This window comes from Enoplosus armatus, chromosome 10, assembly GCF_043641665.1.
Source record: "Enoplosus armatus isolate fEnoArm2 chromosome 10, fEnoArm2.hap1, whole genome shotgun sequence".
Taxonomy (NCBI): domain Eukaryota; kingdom Metazoa; phylum Chordata; class Actinopteri; order Centrarchiformes; family Enoplosidae; genus Enoplosus; species Enoplosus armatus.
The window spans coordinates 8,118,698-8,136,909 of record NC_092189.1 but is presented as its reverse complement, the minus strand read 5'-3'; the positions used below and the strand labels follow the sequence as shown (position 1 = coordinate 8,136,909).

General features: G+C 40.1%; 1 protein-coding gene across 1 annotated transcript; it reads right to left on the bottom strand.

The window, feature by feature from the left end:
* Positions 1-10,396: 10,396 nt before the first annotated feature.
* Positions 10,397-13,550, bottom strand: mchr2b (melanin concentrating hormone receptor 2b). Its single transcript, XM_070913725.1, has 2 exons — positions 13,147-13,550; positions 10,397-11,036 (listed from the first exon to the last, which is right to left on the bottom strand). Exons 1-2 carry the CDS (start codon positions 13,548-13,550, stop codon positions 10,397-10,399), a joined length of 1,044 nt encoding a protein of 347 aa, XP_070769826.1.
* Between the last annotated feature and the right edge of the window lie 4,662 nt (positions 13,551-18,212).

Genomic DNA, 18,212 nt, shown 5'->3' with positions numbered 1-18,212 from the left:
TGTCTTTTGTCATTCATCACTGTGCACGGACGACTAGTGTCACCCCTGAGGCTTAATAAGGTTATCTAATTGAATATAATGGATAGATGCAAATAGAAGAATTGAATAACTGAAGGTAAGAGAGTCAGGGAAAGCATGGGAGAAGATTGGAGATTGTGAGATCCATGCCTTGGTGAACCACTGCTATCTGTAAATTGAAAAGTGAACTTAGAAGAGCAGAGCACAAATAGAGAAAACATAAACTGACTGCCCACCATGACATACACAAAGAACTTACTACTAAACACAATAAAGCAGAGTGAGACGAGAGATGAACCCATTTTTCCAACATTATCACAGCCGACTCAAACAATCCCAGGGTGCTATTTTCAACAGTAAATAGCTTTTTAAATCTACTTTCAACCTAGACCTCCTCCACTAAATGCAAATCATTTGCCTCTTTCTTTAAAGAAAAAAAATGATAGGCACAATCATCCCAGGAATCAAACTATCCCTCCCCCACTAAGTATCATGACTAGCTTTGACACAATCACAGAGGATGAACTTAAGTATGAAACCCTCTACCTGCTGCCTCGACCCTATTCACTTATGATAAACTGTCCTTAAATACACTGCTCATTATACAATCCTCCCTAGAATCATTTACCCAAACCTTGAAGATTGCAGCTGTAAAACCTTTACTCAAAAACCTAACTTAGAGCCTTCCTCTCTTAGTAATTACTGCCCCATTTCAAATCTACCTCTCATAAGCAGTTTTAGAGAAGGAAGTCTTTAAACAATTAAACAAACACTTTTCTGAGAAAATTTGAAAAAAAAGTGGCTTCAGAGCGAACAGAGACAGCTCTTGTCAAAGTTTTAAATGATCTCAGATTGAATGCTGAGAGTGGAAATACATCTGTCCTCATTCTCCTTGACCTTAGCGCTCCCTTCGACACTATTGACCTCGATCTTTTACTTTGTCGTCTTGAGAAATGGGTTGGTCTGTGTGGAACAGTTCTTAGCTGGTTCCAGTCAGATATTACTGGAAGGAAATTCCTTGTCATAATCGGGGAACACATATTGGAAACAGCAAATACTGACTATGGTGTGGCCCAAGGCAGTGTCCTCGTACCTCTGCTGTTCTCTACATCCTGCCACTGGGATCCATAATCCTTCAGCGTGGCGTGAATTTTCCACAGCTGACGACACACCGGACCCGGACAAGCTAAATGAAGATAAGACTGAGATCCTCCGAGTTGGCCCACAAGTAAGAAACCTCTAAGTCATTTTAGATTCTGACCTCAATTTTACAGCCCATTTTAATTTGCTGACCAAAACTGCCTTTTATCATTTGTGCAATATAGTCATTGCAAAACTACAGGCCATTCAGGATGCTGCTGTAGGGTTTTAGCAAAAACTAAAACGACTGTTTTACGCAATCTACACTGGCTCCCTGTATTTTTTAGAACTGATCTAAAGTCTTTCTCTAAAAGGCCTCGCCCCCTTTTATATCACAGACTCCCTATCGTTTTATGATCCTCCACGAACCCTAAGCTCCTCCACAGCTGCTCTTTTATCTATTCCCAAGGTCGCCACAAAAACCTTTGGGGATGTTATACTTTTAGCCATCACGCCCTAAAAAAATGGAACACTTTAAGCCTTTGAATATTAGCCTTGCTGTGTCAGTGGACTTAAAATGACAACTCGAAATATATCTTTTTAATATAGCAGCTGTCTATTTTAATCTTTCCAAAGAAACTGTGTTATAGTATAGTCATTTTCTCCCTCCTTCCCTGTTTTTCCTGCTTTATTGTGAAGCGCTTTGAGCTGCATTTTGTATATGAAAGGTGCTAATAAAGTTCATTCATTGCATGTTGTGTTTTGATCACAAAAAACTCTAACGTGTTGGTTTTATTCGTTATCGACACATTGATCCTTGTTATTGTTGCTGCCGATAGTATTTTAATTTGATTTCCATTGAAAATATACTGTTGTTTGTAACATTTTCATTGGAGCCAAGTTGTTCTCCCGACTGCCAAAAAATCATCTCAGTGCCACATTCAGAATTTTTAAGGGGGCTTTACATGACACACCAGGATTTTTTTATTTTTTTATTTTTTTGTTTTTTTTACAAGCGTTCATGAGCTGGAACAGCATCGGCATCCAAGATACAAAGTGACTCAAAGCCAGCTGACTGAAGAATACCCTGTCCCTTTTAGTGCGGTCAAAAGATGACAGGATTTAATGGACGACCAGCATTTTCCAAAAAACAAAACAAAAACAAAAAACAAAACAAACTTAACTGCTTTAAAGAAGAACAAAGTTTGAACCTTATCGGCTAATGCAACATCACTGGGAGAAGGATGTTTAGCATATTCAGAGTCGGTGACATGCAAAGAATCATCTCCACACCGACCAAAGAGAAGTGCCGCTTTGTAGTAGTAAGTAGCAGTAAAATTACTCCTGACTGAAAATAGTGTTGCATTTGTTCTCCAGCAAGACAAAAGTCTAAACATGCATCAGAGCTCTCTGACGGGCCTATTTAAAGTCCAAGGAATACCAGTAAGTGTACAATCGCATGGTTTTCTGTCAGCAGTCACAAGACTCTCAACCCCAATGAATGTCTTTGGGAACATTTGAGAAGGAAAAGAATCCAAACAACATCACAAGACAGTCTCTGCAATGCCCCAAAAGAGAGCTGGAATGTGGGTTTTCAAATTCTGAAGAACTGGTAGAACAAATGTCTGAGTGTGCTCTCTGATTAGAAGAAAAAGACAATATAGATTTCTGAGAGGTTTGTTTAAGGACCCAGAACAGAGGACAAATCTGATTAATGACCAATTGTATGTAATCTAGGTTTTCAGGCCGTGGTGGAGATGAAAAAACATCTTTTTCTGTCCTTGTCCTCTGTCCTCACCACACCAAACTGCAGTTTTTAAGAACAGAGCTTTTTGAAGACAGATGTATGGCTGTTCAGTGTGCACTTTTGTGTAGCAGCAACGTGAAGAAGCCTCCAGCTCTGTCTGTGGTTACTCATTTTTTCTTCTTCACAATAGAGGTGTTGACATACTGTGTCTTTATGGTGGCAGATGACTCCATGAGTATGAAGCAGTGATTTGACTGAGGATCAATGCAACTGTTGTCCTTGGTGAGATAGCACTATAACATTATAACAGGTTCACTATTTTACAGCACTGCAGTCGTCTAACAACAAAACCATAAAGATCTGTCAAAAGGAAAAAACCTGTATTGTGTTTGGCTCTACTGAACACCAAAACATAAGTGATCGCAGAGCGTCGGAGGTGACAGAACACACATTTAACCTGCTGAGAACAAGCACAAAGTGTCCCGACAAAATGTTTTTCAAAATTGTCTTTTGATTTGATTCCACTCCTCACCAGATGATGCCTGCAATGCACAATTTTGTTGTTGCCAACTGAAAGAGGAGAAGGCAGGAGACATTTAATCATTATCCCTGTTTTTTTTTTTTTTTTAATATGCAAAGTAGCAAAGTGACATTTGGATTAGTATTTACATAATAAGTAAGAGAGTAATAAGACTTTTGGAGTTAATGTAAAAGCATATTCCAAGTTTTTAAACCTCATTTCATGCAGTAATCAGTCTTAAGAAGCACCTCAGTCACAGATTGCATCCGTGTGCTGTTAGTCTGTTGGTTCATTACATTTTTGCAGTGTGTGGTGCTTAAGGGTATTAAGTCCATGCTCTTACAGCCACTGAGTGCCCTCATGTTTGATTTGTACTTGAGAGGAAACAGTTTGAAGATCGGCATCAAGTCACACCAGGGCAGTCTCCCCCTTGCACCTCCAGAATATTTAAAATTTGTACCTGCGCCCACAGACACAACAGGTCTGGTTTATATTCACAAACTGTACCAGACAGGATGCGATGCCTGTGAGCTGGTCCAGCCAGCTCAAGTCTGCTGCAATACTGTAATACTGGCATGGCAGCTGGAAGTAAGTATTGCTGCTCGTGGGGAGACGGCAAACATCAACACTGTACTTATTCTATATTCACCTAGTAATCTACTCTAATTAGGCATTTGCTGACAATAAGAAAAATGTAGAACACAACCAGTGCTATCCTTTACCTTTGTTATCAAAACTCATCCCATAATGCTTGTTATAACCTGTGAGTCTTCTTTGGCGACACAGTTGGACAGCATAGAAATAGCAGCGCTGCGGGTGAGAGTGTGTGATGTTTGGGTGTGGCCGGTTGATGAGCAGCTCTCTCCGAAATGAAGTAGAGGCCACCCTACTTCCTCTTCCACAGGGCAATATTTTCAAGCGTAATATCAATGTTATTGCGACAGCACTGTGCTAGCGCAGCATTTCAGCATTGACAAGTGAGGTTTTTATAGCCAGCGTGGCTTCACCAGCCATAACTCTCCACCTGAGCACCTGAGAAGTGCTGTAAAAACCAGCCCACTTACTCATACATGCAGGGAACCTCTTTAATGTTTCAGCAGCAGAGCGGGGAATTTGGCAGATGTGCATCTTTTATGATCTCATGATGATAGCTCTTCCTGTAATGCTGAAAGTGTGGCTTCTTTTCTCCAGGCCTGAGACATGAGTGTAAAGAATCCATAATTTGATTTATGTTGTCCCCAGTGGGACTCGGAGGGATCTGCTTCACTAAGATAAGAAGGAGAAGTCAGTGAAAAGTTGAGGAGAAAATCATGTGATTTATGTGTTTGTCCAGATCATAAAAGGACTGCTGTCAAACCCTTTATTGAATCAGAGCTGCAATGTGTTTTTGGTGCAGAACAGGTGCTAAGATGATGTGTTTTACTCTTTTACCTTTAATAATGTACTGTCAACACACAACTCCACACAAGACCTTTATTTTGGAATGAAAGTTTCCATTCAAAATGAAAATTTACATTTTCCTCAGGAATGTACACATTTAACTATATACAGTGAATGGACTTTCTACTCCCTGCCTTCTTTCTCAGCTGCTGTTGTACTGTATGTGTGTATGTAGATGTGCACCTTTAAATCTCACCCTAAATTAACATGTTATATCGTGCTTGTTTAAACACAAACTTAGTGCTGTTTCTGGCTGAATTTGTAGCAACGAGCCCATCAGGCTCTGCAACTTCCTGGAGTCTCTGCTTGTTGCCTGGCAACCTCAAGGTGATGCCAAGACTATGGATTAAATAAACAACATACAAATTGTTAATTAGTGAGCATTAGAGGTGTTGGAAGGCATATTTTTAAAGAGTTCATGCCTGTTGCCAGGGCCATTAAACCACAATAGCAACAGCTCTCTTGCTGTAACTCAAGAATGTTCTGTATTTATATCTGCATGTGTTTTGTTTTCCTCAAAGGGAAGGTTACACATTAACATATATTTGCTGTGTCAGTCTCATCCAGTCTGAAAAGCGAGGATTGTCAAAGGTTTTCTCTAAGGCAATCTCCTTAAATGGGAAAAAATTGAAAAGCTACAGTTTGGGCTACCATGATAACTTTGTTCAACTGTGTCCATAACTTTCAAATCAAATTTCACGGACGATCCATAATTCCCAAAAGCACTTTGGCCTTATGACGGGAAGAAAGAAAAAAAAATCATAAATCTGCTGTGACGACACATTGATGCTTCAGAGGGAATTTAATGCAGCTTATAAAATCCTCTGCAGTTGCTAAAATGAGAATAAAACAAGGACCGACGTCGAGGTTGAGGTCTCATCAAGGGTCACTTAAGTGGATGATTATGACTCTGAAACTCTATCTGCTGTCAAACCTCTGACTTCCAAAAGGTCACACAGACCCACAGTATGTCCCACAACGTCGGACAAACCTTGGGCGAATAGACTTCCACAACACCGTGAATGACAGTACTTCTTATTTCTCATGCAGGCCTTTCTACTGCTTCACTTGGCATCACCTAGCAGCCCGCTACAGTCGTAAATAACAGCTCATGAAAAACACTATAAATAGCAACGTCAAGTGTTTTTGTTTGGGTGAGGACAATCAAACATAAATCTCGAATATTGCCACGGCATCAATCAATGATTAAAAGCCTGAATCTCCTCCGGCTGTTAAAATAAGAAATAAGAGCACTGGTGAATTAGATGAAAATGAAACAGTTTGTGTGACACTGCTAAAATTGGTGACTATCAAAGTACAGTACAGGCTGCAGTTTCTTCACTGACAACACTTTGGGAGACAATTCAAAGTATAGAAGTATTCTACACAAAATCTGTCTGAGTCTTTACAAACCATGTTTACATTCAGTTATAACTCACATACTAAGTTGTGTAAGTTTAGACTACAACAACCACATAAGCTGTAAAGTGTTTCATTGTCCGGTGGATACAGAAACCTTCACTTCAACATCAAAAAAGAGTGACAACTACTCAACAATACCAAACACTGAGAAGGACAATATCGAAGTCAGGGTCGGATTAAACCACTGTGAGGCAAAAACAACTGTCCCCACGTTAGCTTGTGATCATCTGATTACACTCACATATTACATTTATTAATATGCAGCTGTTTAATGTGTTCCGCGGCTCTGGGGGAGCTTTGTCAAGTCCCATGTCAGGATATCTTGACCTCCTCATTCATTTGTCTCTTGTGAGTCTTTATGGAAGTGTAACACTGAATTCACTGGAGAGCCCCTTTATTAAAATAGAGGTATTACACCTCTATTTTGACACAGGGCCATAATTCCAAAACAAGGCCTCAAGATGAGGTAAAAATTGCGGGAGCCATTTTAAGGCCTGTAACAGTTCAGGTAAATATTGTGCGTTAGTGGTGACTATTACCAAACAATTTTAAATATTATGAAATGACCATAAATTAATTTCCACAGAGTGAACCTTCAGCCCAGCTGGTAATCCAGCCTTGATCAAAGTAAAACGATACCAACGATATAACAATATTTGCACACAGCACAGAGAGGAACCATATATGACAGTGTGATGCACCTCTGCTTGAACATACAGATGAGTGATTTGTGTACAGGACACACAGTATATCACATTTACTGCTCCAGTGCCATTGTGAACACACTTAATAACTCTGATGACAAAAGATAATGCAAATATAATTTTCCTGTACATTGCCTCTCGCCTTTCATTATGCAAATGCACAACCACGCAAATGACATGATGCCGATGCGAGAGCGTTACCTTTCCTTCACACTGTCTTTGTCCTCTGAGTCCATTGTGAAAACAACGCTCCGTGTCACAAAAATACCTTTGGAAAGCCCAGAGTTCAAAGCTGCTCCTGAGCAGTTTGAGTGAATACAGATTGGTCTGGCATTGAAAATAAAAATGGCAAACAACAGCAGTCACAATCTGAAGGACATTGTACGCCACAGTATTCTACAAATTAAAACAACCAACAGCATGTAAAGCAATGCATAGTATCAATATATAGTATCAGCTTCACCCGTTTCACCAAATCTCCTCCCAAACAAGTATTGAGTTGTCCATAGCTGTGTATTCATGCCTGTCTTTTAGTTGACCCCCACCTGACAACAGGACGGTGGTGGTAACTGTAGCTCAGGCAGCAGTCCATACACATTGTAATACATCCACGGCCCCACCGTAGGCCTCTCCTGACAATCTGAAAGACACTTGTTTGTCTTCATTTTGGCGAGACATTGGGTGAGAAACAGTCACTGGTGTTTTATGTTGCATTTGTCCGGCGATTACAATCTAAAACAAACAGAAATGGGCTGTTCTGCTGAGCCTAGAATAACGAAATAACAGACTTTGAATCTGTGCTCATGATGAGCGACCAGTTAAATACTGTATTTATAACAAACAGGTCTCATCCCTCTGTGTGCTAACCGTACAGCATGTGTCATCCATTCTGTAGAGAATACTCATGAGATGCAGTGCTTACACCGGCAGCAGTCAGCAACATGTAATTATGTTAGTAACAGACTTTAACGTGCTGCCTGAGCTGTCATGAGACTCACAAACCAAAATGAATCTGACACGTTTGCTTTTGTTTGGATCAGCTGTCAAGTGTTTTTCTAATGTTTGACTTAAATTGCCTCATGTTTTTCCATAAGTGCTTTCGGTTTTTTCACCTACCACACAATTACCCATTTAATAATATAACTGGGATAAAACGTTTTTTTTTAAAGTTGTAACTAATGGCTTTATTATTGGTTAATAAATAAATCACTATTGTTTTTACAGATCAGTTAAAGCACAATCTGGACCAAAATCAATTTATTAACATTTACCTGATTATTAAAACCCTTTAATAACAACTTATTATCATTAATAAATGCAGACTTGTTGGCTTATTAGAAAGTGAGAAACACTTTATTACTACCTCATTATTTATTTACTACCTCATTTTTTATTCTATATTTATATTTATACTTGAACTGTGCACTACTGACCGTTACTGACTTAAAATTACAATTATCTGTGCAATAATTCACCAGTGCAATACATATATATACATACATACACATTGTTATTGTATATATTTTTACTTTTCACTTAAATACTGCAAATTTATATATTTTTTATATTTTTCTAAAATATTTTTTGTTTTTTTATTTCTTATATTTTTCATACTTCTCATTTCTAGCTCTATGCTACTTCTTCTATTCTTGAATGGGAGCACCTGTAACATGTCTAATTCCCCCCGGGGATCAATAAAGTATTTCTGATTCTGATTCTGATTCTGATTAATGGATTACCAATGTTTATAACTGCATTATTACAAAATACAAATTTTAAACTAGCCAATGAGATTATTTTATAACCTGAAATTACAAAACATGTTCATATCAAAGGCTAATAACGGATCTATAAACGATTCATCAGCCATCAATAAAGCCATTGGTTACAACTTGCCCTTTATAAAGGGTTCCTTATTAGAAAGTATTCCGGCTGAAGACGCCACAATGTGTGGAGCTAAACATCCAGCTGGCTGATAATAAGACAGTGAGTATAAAACATGAGTCTCTAAACATTTCACACTTGAACATGTTAATGTTTGCCAGGGACAGATCTCACAAGCTGCACGTCAGTGTTGTCACACACCAGCATGACACTGGACGTAGCCCGTGGGTGATAAACGTTAATGAAAGGCCCAAAATAAAAAAAAGAGCCACACCCGAGTCGCTCCTCATCTGTGCACCTCTGACAGTCGGTGCTGATGTTCCCTCCAGGTTTTGGCTCAGAGACTGTTGCTTTCCTTTTTAAGCTGCTCGCCTTCCTCTGAGCAGCAGATCTGTCTCTTTTTCCTCGGATTTTCTGTTTTGTTGGGGTGTTTTGTGGTGCAAAGGGACCGTACATGAACACAGACAGGGGTAGAGACATAAAATACAGATGGAGGAAAAAGGTTTACAAGCAGCACACACCATAATGTGTACATTCAAACAAAACAACCCCTTCCCCAAAACAAAAAGTATGAATAAAATCAAATCACCTGGAATCAAATAAGAAAATAAATAATGGAAGCCAGTTACCGTGTGTGTGTGTGTGTGTGTGTGTGTGTGTGTGTGTGTGTGTGTGTGTGTGTGTACGTGTGTGAGAGAGAGAGTGTGTGTGAGTGTGCGTATCTATAACTGAAAGAGAAAAGATGGAAAACAGAAAAGAGAAGGAAGATTGAGCAAATACACTAAAAACAGATGTAGAAAAAAATAAAAAAAAGAATTTAAACTAAACTAAACTTTGATAGCCATAACTGGCAGGGGGAAGGAGAATGAGTCAGAATAAGAATAATAAACAAACAATTTTGTCAATAAATGAGGACGGGAGAAATTGGGATGGATAAATAAATAAACAAATAAATAGAGATGAAAACAAATGAAAGAGTGAGCAAGTGGGTTGATCTTAAGCGCTTGTGTGATATCTAAGGTGTGTGCATGTATATGTATGTGTTTGGCTGTGCCCAAGTTGTGAGAGGAGAAAAAAAAGTAGTAATAAATAATAATAATAATAATAATAATAATAATAATAATAATAGTAATTGTCATCTCATTACAATAATACAATAATAACAATAACAAAAGGGGGAAAGTGCTGGGTAGATGAATACGTCATATAATAATAACAACAGTGACAATATTACCATGAATAACATGGAATGATACGTAATTATCATTATCATAATGAGCGCAGGTCACCAGGGTGGATGTGTGAAACATGTGGTTCATCCTACAGCAAAGGGAGGTGGTTGCTATTTTTGTACATGATTATATGTGACTGTGAGTGAGTACTGTGCTGTATAGCTATGTGGAAAACCTTTGACATTACCTGTAATTTACTTTTTTCAGTCATATTGCTGCTCAAGCTTCATACCCAGATTTTTGTACGCCATGAATTTCCGACTTACTTCACAGGAAAAACCTTTTCCTCAAGCGACCGCCTTTCGAGGCGAGCAGCAAAACATGTATATACAAGAGGACATCTTTGTGATTAGATGACAGTACAGCGGTAGTTGGGATCGTTCATCGTACTGGATCCATCTGTTTTGACCACCGTGATCTTGGATGAGTGCTGGGAGCTGTGCAGCGCATTTCTGTGGCAAAGGCGCTCGCGGTAATTCTGGGCGAAGATGAGCAACATGAGCGGGTTGATGCAGCTGTGGGAGTAGCTGAGGCAGATGCTGATGTTGTAGGCATAGATGAAGGCAATAGTCGGGGTGTTGTTGCTCAGGTTGATCACCTGGATGACGTGGTAGGGCGACCAGCAGATCAGGAACAGGGCGATGACCATCAGGACCATCTTGGTGGCCCTTTTGGCCCAAACAGACTGCTTGCGTTTGACGCGACGGATTGAGCTGAAAACGTGGTAGAGGGTGAGTGAGTAGAAGGTGCTGATGATGATGAGAGGGATGATGAAGCCCAGGATAGACTGGTAGAGAGTGTACCAGTACATGTCCTCGGGCCCGTCCAGGTCCATCATGCACACCTCCAAATGCTGTCTGCGCACGACCTTGGCGTACATCATGACGGGGACGGTGAGGAGCAAGCTGCCCAGCCACACCAGCAGGTTGATGATGATGGTCCACTGGATGGTCCTCTTCTCTGAGGTGGGGTGGACAATAGCTATGTACCTAGGAGGAAGAAGACACTTTCTTAGAGCGGCACAGCGCTCGAAAAATGCAAATGATGTGTACAAATTTGCTGAAGTGCATGCAAAGAACATTAGTTTTGCTCTAAGAGGTCATTTTCATCCCTGACAAGCTCAGAGAATCAAAGCAGGCGGTGGGGAATGATGAAACCAAGTGTCAGAGATACACTCTCAATATATTACATGCTCAGCAAAGTGATGAATTCTGTGACAAATTAGTGTATTTTAGACAGGGTGACTTACCGCAAGAAAATGAACACATTTCCATTTGGATTTTGCTTTTGATTGTGTTTCAATTTGAGGAGAGCTGCTCGGCTACTTTAGTCAAAATTGACCTCAGTCTTTAGGACATCTGCTGGAAATTAATGACCACTTTGTCATTACTTACACCAAGTGTCATTTCAGTGGAGCACATTCAACATTTCCAGGCGCTGTCTACATGTTAGATGTCACTCTGTGGGCGTGCTCGACCTGTCTGGTGAGATTATCTCCAGGACATCCTGCTAAATTGCTATTATCTTACACCATAAATCCATAGTGTAGCATTCTGATCCTCAACAGAAGCTGGCGTCCTTTGTTAAAGTTAAGTAAATATACTTTTAGTGTGATGGTTGAATCAATACTGGCCTACTGATGTGCTGCCCCAGATCGGTCAAGTTAGATATTGGTATGATCAAAAACTCACACTTCGGACTGCCAGAACTCCAGCACTGAATGTTTAATGCTCTGTAGTTGTAGACATACCTTTAGGTTTACAGAGAGGAAGAATCAGTTGCAATAAAGGGAATAAATTGTACCAACCATGTGTTTTAGATTGTTGATCTCACTGTTGTGTAAGGAAAAACAGCGTTAGAGCAAAAAAGGTTTCTTTTGACGGTATCCTCACCGTAGGCATCTCTCTGTAATGTTTATATTTCTTGTGACCCTGAACTAACCCTGTGTAGACTTTATTTTAACACACCTAACATGTAAAGTTGGTCTTCAACTAATGTTTTATACCTGTATTTAACTCTGCTGTGATTTAGAAAACAGCATCATGGTGACATCCACAAAACTGCCATAAAATGAAATGCCACGGCGCCCTGACATAAAGTGGGACAAGCAAGAAATAACTTTTTCCCTGCGTCGACTGAAACAACCCCGTCTTTGTTGGAATTACCAGGGGAACGCAAACATTTACAACGTCAGTTTGGGATGTGCTAAACTCAGATAAGCAACTACAAATGCAATCAGACATTTAATCAACCCTGTGAAAGGTCGTAAACACTAAAATAATGTTTTCTAACCTACTGAGGTGGCACACAAGCTAGCTTTTTCTGTTTCTTTGTTTATTAAAGGTTATCATTCGTTTTATCTATTTTCAAGAGATTACAGCCTATAATTACTTGTTTTGAACGTATTGGCGTTTAGTTATTCAAAGGGATGTTTGATCTTTGTTCTCAGTATTTACTGCAGCGAAACTTTGGAACCTTTTTTAAAAAATATATCTAAGTAATTTGAAAGGATAGAGTTGAATTATAGTGAAGTGGAGGCTGGATACTCAGAGCAGGTGGTGCTGCTCTTCGAACACAATTACTGGTCTAGTGGCCCTACAGAAAGGCATTATGTATATTACACTGAGGCTGTGTGACATTATGGCTCTGAGAGCACCTCCTGCACAGGTGATTGCTCTCAAATGAAGATGTTTATCAGCCTTAACACTTGGCATAAAGACTCATTTAAATGTCCTCAGTGTGTCCAGATCATAAACATGACACATGCATCATTTATGCAGGGAACATTGTGTCTTCACGGGCTGTTGCACAGGTGATTACACCACGGCATTGGTGTATTTTATGTTGAGTGATTACCTCTTTTTAAAAGATGGCACCTGTAAAAACACTGGGTGACAGGAAAACTATACTTTCTTTATTCTCAGAGGAATTATTATTATTATTATTATTTAATTATATATAGATAAATATTGGACTTTTGTTGTCAAAGTGCGGTTCTGTGGCGCTTTAAAGAATAGATCTTACTTTCTAAAAGGATAATAATAAAACATGGACAAGAATTGGCATCAGCCCTGTGATGTGGATGCGTGTAACGCTTACCGATCAATGCACAGCACAGTAACAATCCCCACTGTGGTAAACTGGTTGCTGACATCCACCACCACAACCGCTTTGCACATAAAGTTTCCGAAGACCCACTGTCTGTCTCGGACCAGCTGGTGAATGTTGAAGGGCATCACGAGCAGGAACAGCATGTCGGCTATTGCCAAGTTCAGCACGTAGATGTCTGATACCATTTTCTTCTTGCACGCTTTCACGGCGTAGATGACCAGTCCATTGGCTATAACTCCAACTGAACACAGGATGCCGTAAATGGACGGGAATATGTGCATGAAAGTGGTGATGTTGATGTGGCTGTAAGGCGAGGGCGCTGAGTTCAGACATGACGGGTCAGTCAAGTTGTCTGTTTGGTTTTTTTTGCAAAATATCCCCGTGTCGTTCATCTTCAGATCCTCTTGATAGTCGCCTCGGTGTGGTTGTAATGAAAGCAGCCGGGCGGCTGGTCTCCAAACTTGGGCAGCAAACTCGCGCACTCTCCAAGAGCGCGTATCCTCTCCCTGAGTTCTTCTCGGCGTGGATTCCCTTGACAAAGATGATATTATCAAGACAGGAGAGCGTGGAATCTAATCACGTCTGACTACATGAGCAATGGTGCTCGTTGGAACATGTTTATCTCTGGAAGAAAACTATGATCTGACCATTTACCGTGCGCTTCCGCTGTGCGCTATACCAAACCCAGTGCGCGCCTCAGGGGACACTAGTTCCCTCCCTCCAAAGACCATTCGCTGTGTCAAGTAATAATATAGCAAATGAAAAGTAGTCACTTTAAACTGAGCCTGAATGCTGTAAATCTTGGTCTCCTTTACGCCTCGATCACAAGTTTAAGTCAAGGAGGAGAGTAAGCGAACATGCAGCTTGCGATGTAAAGCAAAGCCATGTCCATTCTGTAGTGGTATGAATACAGAGATGACAAAGGCTTTCATGTTTAAACTTTAAGATAGCAGAATGGAAGAATCAATAATACTAAAGATAACAATTACCTCTTTAAGGTTACTTTAAAAGGTTGAAGGCACTGCCAGGGTGAAACAAGGAGGAACCTAACTACTGAACATGTCTGAACCATTAAGCCACATGGCTCAGTTACTTTTACACAAATGAGATTTGTGTTCCTTTGCATTTCAATTAAACACTAATTCCTGGAGGGCTTTTAAACATCCATCTTTTTGTTTTCTCCAAATTATGATTAGTTTCAGCTTCACAAAATGGAAGTGATTCGGGCTATCACTGGCAATTATGTTTTTTAATGATGAATGTGCCCTAAAGGCTGCTGTGTAGCCCTCATACCAAAGATGTGATGTGAATTCGTTGGGAAGCTTTAAGGGAGAGAAGTTGATCCAGGGGTTGAAGCAGCTCAGCAGAGAGGGCTCTGCTGGGATCTGACCACAGGTCAGCGGGAATGTATGTGAGCTTTCCTCCGTGCTGGCTTCAGGTACCATTTGTTCATCCCCTATGATGTTCCAACTACTGGTCTAAGCACACAATGATATAATTATTTTCACACCGGCCTTCATATAAAAAACACTTTCGGGACTTTTGGTCATTCTCACTGGTCCAGAGCTCAGAGCAGATCTGCTTGAATGAGCTCGTTAAACTCAGCGCTGATAGCACAAGAAAAATCCACACAGAATAAAATTCCCATTATTAATTCACATCTTATCATTTTGATCTCTTCAATTTAAGATGTGTGAGTATGAACCCTTCTTTACCAGAGACAGAAACAAGAGGCATGAAGTGAGGCTATGAAGACTGTATAAGTCAAAAACATGTTGAGTGCAAGTCCAGTTGGTATTGACTGAGTGCTCTCAGATACAGTGAAATCAAGCACAAGAGAGGGATAAAGTGACCATCTTTCAAATTGAGGGCCTGCCTTCAGTCCCCCATGACGGATGTCGTCTGCTTTGCTGAAGTGTTCTTGAGCGAAACCTTGAGGCCCAGGACTAATCCTTCTTTTGCATGTATTTATTAAGTGGTGGATGAAATTCTGAGCAACTATTAAATGGATTGTCATGAAACTTTGTCCAGACATTCATGTTCCCCTCAAGACAAATCCAAATGTTCCTCCAGTGCCACTAGCAGGTCAGAGTTTTCAGATATTCTGTGAAATATCTCAACATCTACTGGCTGGATGTTCACAAAGTTTTGTTTTCATGGTTCCCAGACAGCATATTCCAATGACTCTTTTTTGTTTTTTTTTGCTATAGTGCTACCATGAGGTGAACATTTGTGGTTTTGAGTGAAATGTCTCAACAGCTTTTGGATGGATTGCCATCATATTTGGCACAAGCATTCATGTTCTACTCAGGATGAATTTCAGACACTTTGTTGATTCCTTAACTTTTCGCCTATAACACCACCATCAGGTCAACATTTTATTTGTCCAATACTTTGGTTTATGACCAAATATCTGCAAAACTAATGACATTCCCATCAGCCTCAGCTGTACTTTGTGTTCAGCGCTAATTTACCAATGTTAGCATGCTAACACGCTTAACTAAAATCGTGAACATCGTACACATTATACCTGCTAAACATCACTGTGTCATCAGCATTGTCATTGTGAGAATGTTAGCATGCTGATATTAGCATTTAGCTCAAAGCACTGCTGTGCCTCAGTATAGCCTCACAGAGCATTAGTCTTGTTACTGTGATTTGTAATATGACACATAATTTGTGTTAATATTTCTCGAACACAAGAAAATATATTATTTGTCAGCTGCTGCTTGAAGCTTGTACCATCATCAAACTATTGTGAATCTGGTTTAGATGATGTGTGGGAAAAAAAGGAACAGATTTCAATGAACATATTAAGGAGGAAGAAATACTTTTCCAAAGCATCCGTGTCTTATCAGTATGAAAGTCAGAACCAATGACAGCCCAGCGAGTGATGTGTTCACGCAGTCATGTCTGGGAAAGGTTCACGCTGTTTCCTCTGTGAAAGTATAGCAATGAGGGTGAAGGAATAATTATCAAAACTGGAAAGGGACTTAGAGGGTTGCCAAAGTCATGAAATGTTGAATTCTATTGACAGCAAATTGAACCTTCTCTGGAGCACATTACATTCAGACAGATTCACATATATCAAAAGCTTACATCCTCAACAGCCAGTTGTCTGGAAAATGTGGCATAATTGCAGAAGGACGCTAAAGTCAAGATTTAGCTCATACAGACTTTTGAAACATTTTCTACATAATGGAGATGTCTTTCTATCTGCTTTCAATAATTAGCTTTAAAAATCCCCCTTTTGCCCCCATATTTCCTACTGACGTCATCATTTGTAATATATAAATATAAATCTTAGTTGTTTCTTAGAAGGCGCTCAGATATAAAGCTACGGTGGGTAGACAAAGCAAGTTTATGGGGAATTACTGCCCATAAATGTCATTGTCTGCTACTGCAAAGACAAAGTTGAACTTTCTTGTTGTCATCAGTACGAGCTGTCACCCAAAGCTTTAAGAATTGGCTGCTACAAATCTCCACACCTCAGCAGTGCATCTTTTCTTTGCTTCAACAACTGCCACTGTGATACAGTGCAAGACGGGGTTAGCAGGGTCGTACCTCCCATCTGCTCAGTGGCCGACAGAGGAGGACAGTGCTTGCCCTGGTCAGCTCCCGGTGTGCACCTGTGTGAATGTGAAGCAGGGCATTGCTGAAAAAGAGCATGTTGCACTCAATAAAACTCCAACCTGGATCAAGAACAAACATGGCACAGTAAATGACAGCTTGTTAAAGCTTTTATGGTCAGTTTCAGGGTTTGATTAAACTGAAAGTAGGTCTTAGTCGCAAATCCTAGCTTAAAAGTTAGCTTTTTAAAAGACACCTTACATATGGATTAGTTAGTTCTTGACAATGAAGTCCTGGACTACTTAATTGTAACAACCTACAACATGGTTAGTCCTCATTAATGAGATAATGTGCACGTAGCATTTGCCTGAGGTGGCTGATGAAAGCTGGAACAGAGCACATAAAGCCCACAATGAGGTGGCATCAGAGGACTAGAAACAGACGCAAACAACAGGAGCACAAAAAAATCAACACAGTCACAAACACAAAACCCTTAAACTGATCGGCACGTGGAGAGGAAATATTGGCTCGAGCGGTGAATTCATGTTCACGTGCATGTGGAAATAATTTCAGCAAATTGATTGTTTGGGTCATTCCTGTCAATAACAACTTGTGTGGCGTGTTCACTGAAATATAAAAGAGTCATTCACATGTGACAAACAGCATTATTCTGGAGTTAAACCTGCCTCTTTGGAGGTTTAATTTAAGTCTTTCATTTTTGATTTTGGATCCCCACCACAGGGTCAAAATGCTCGTCTTATTCTGCTGTAACTGCGGCAGCTGAACACCCTGTTCTGCTCACATTTCTCCCTTCAGCCCTGATGAGCACTAATTATTGTGAAGAGTATGATTGCCTGTGCCATTAAGCTATTTGACAGGAGCATTAAGGAGTTTGCACTGATTTCTTGTGGGATGAACCTGCTGCTGCTCAGCTCAGGTAGAGATGGAGAAGGTAGCTGAGAGCTGTTTCATGCATTATACGTGCGCTTGTTCTATCTGCGGATGTAGCATCTACTTAAAGGTGTGTGTGTATGTGTGTTTTTCATTGACTTGAAAGCTCTTGGTCTACAGGGTGTTTTTCACTTGATTGACTGCTAGAATCACATGCTGTGTGCTGTGTGTAAATGCACACCACTGCCAACTACACCTCACCGCAAAATAGCATTCATTTGTATATATAGAGAACCATACACACTAATATTCACATACACATGTAAATATAGTACATATATGCACACATACATTGTGTTTTAATGTCCCACACCACATTTCATTTGGATGATTTAACTCAACATCTAATCAGACGCCTTTAACAGACAGACACTAATACTGATCGGTGACTTGCCACAGCAAATCCTTTTCTATCACATCAAGGAGCACTGACCTGAGAATGTCCCGTGCTCCGTGTCCATAAATACGCTCTACAGACATGGGATTGAAAACAGCGAGTGATAAGTGCTGCCTGCAAATGAGTAGTAGAATGA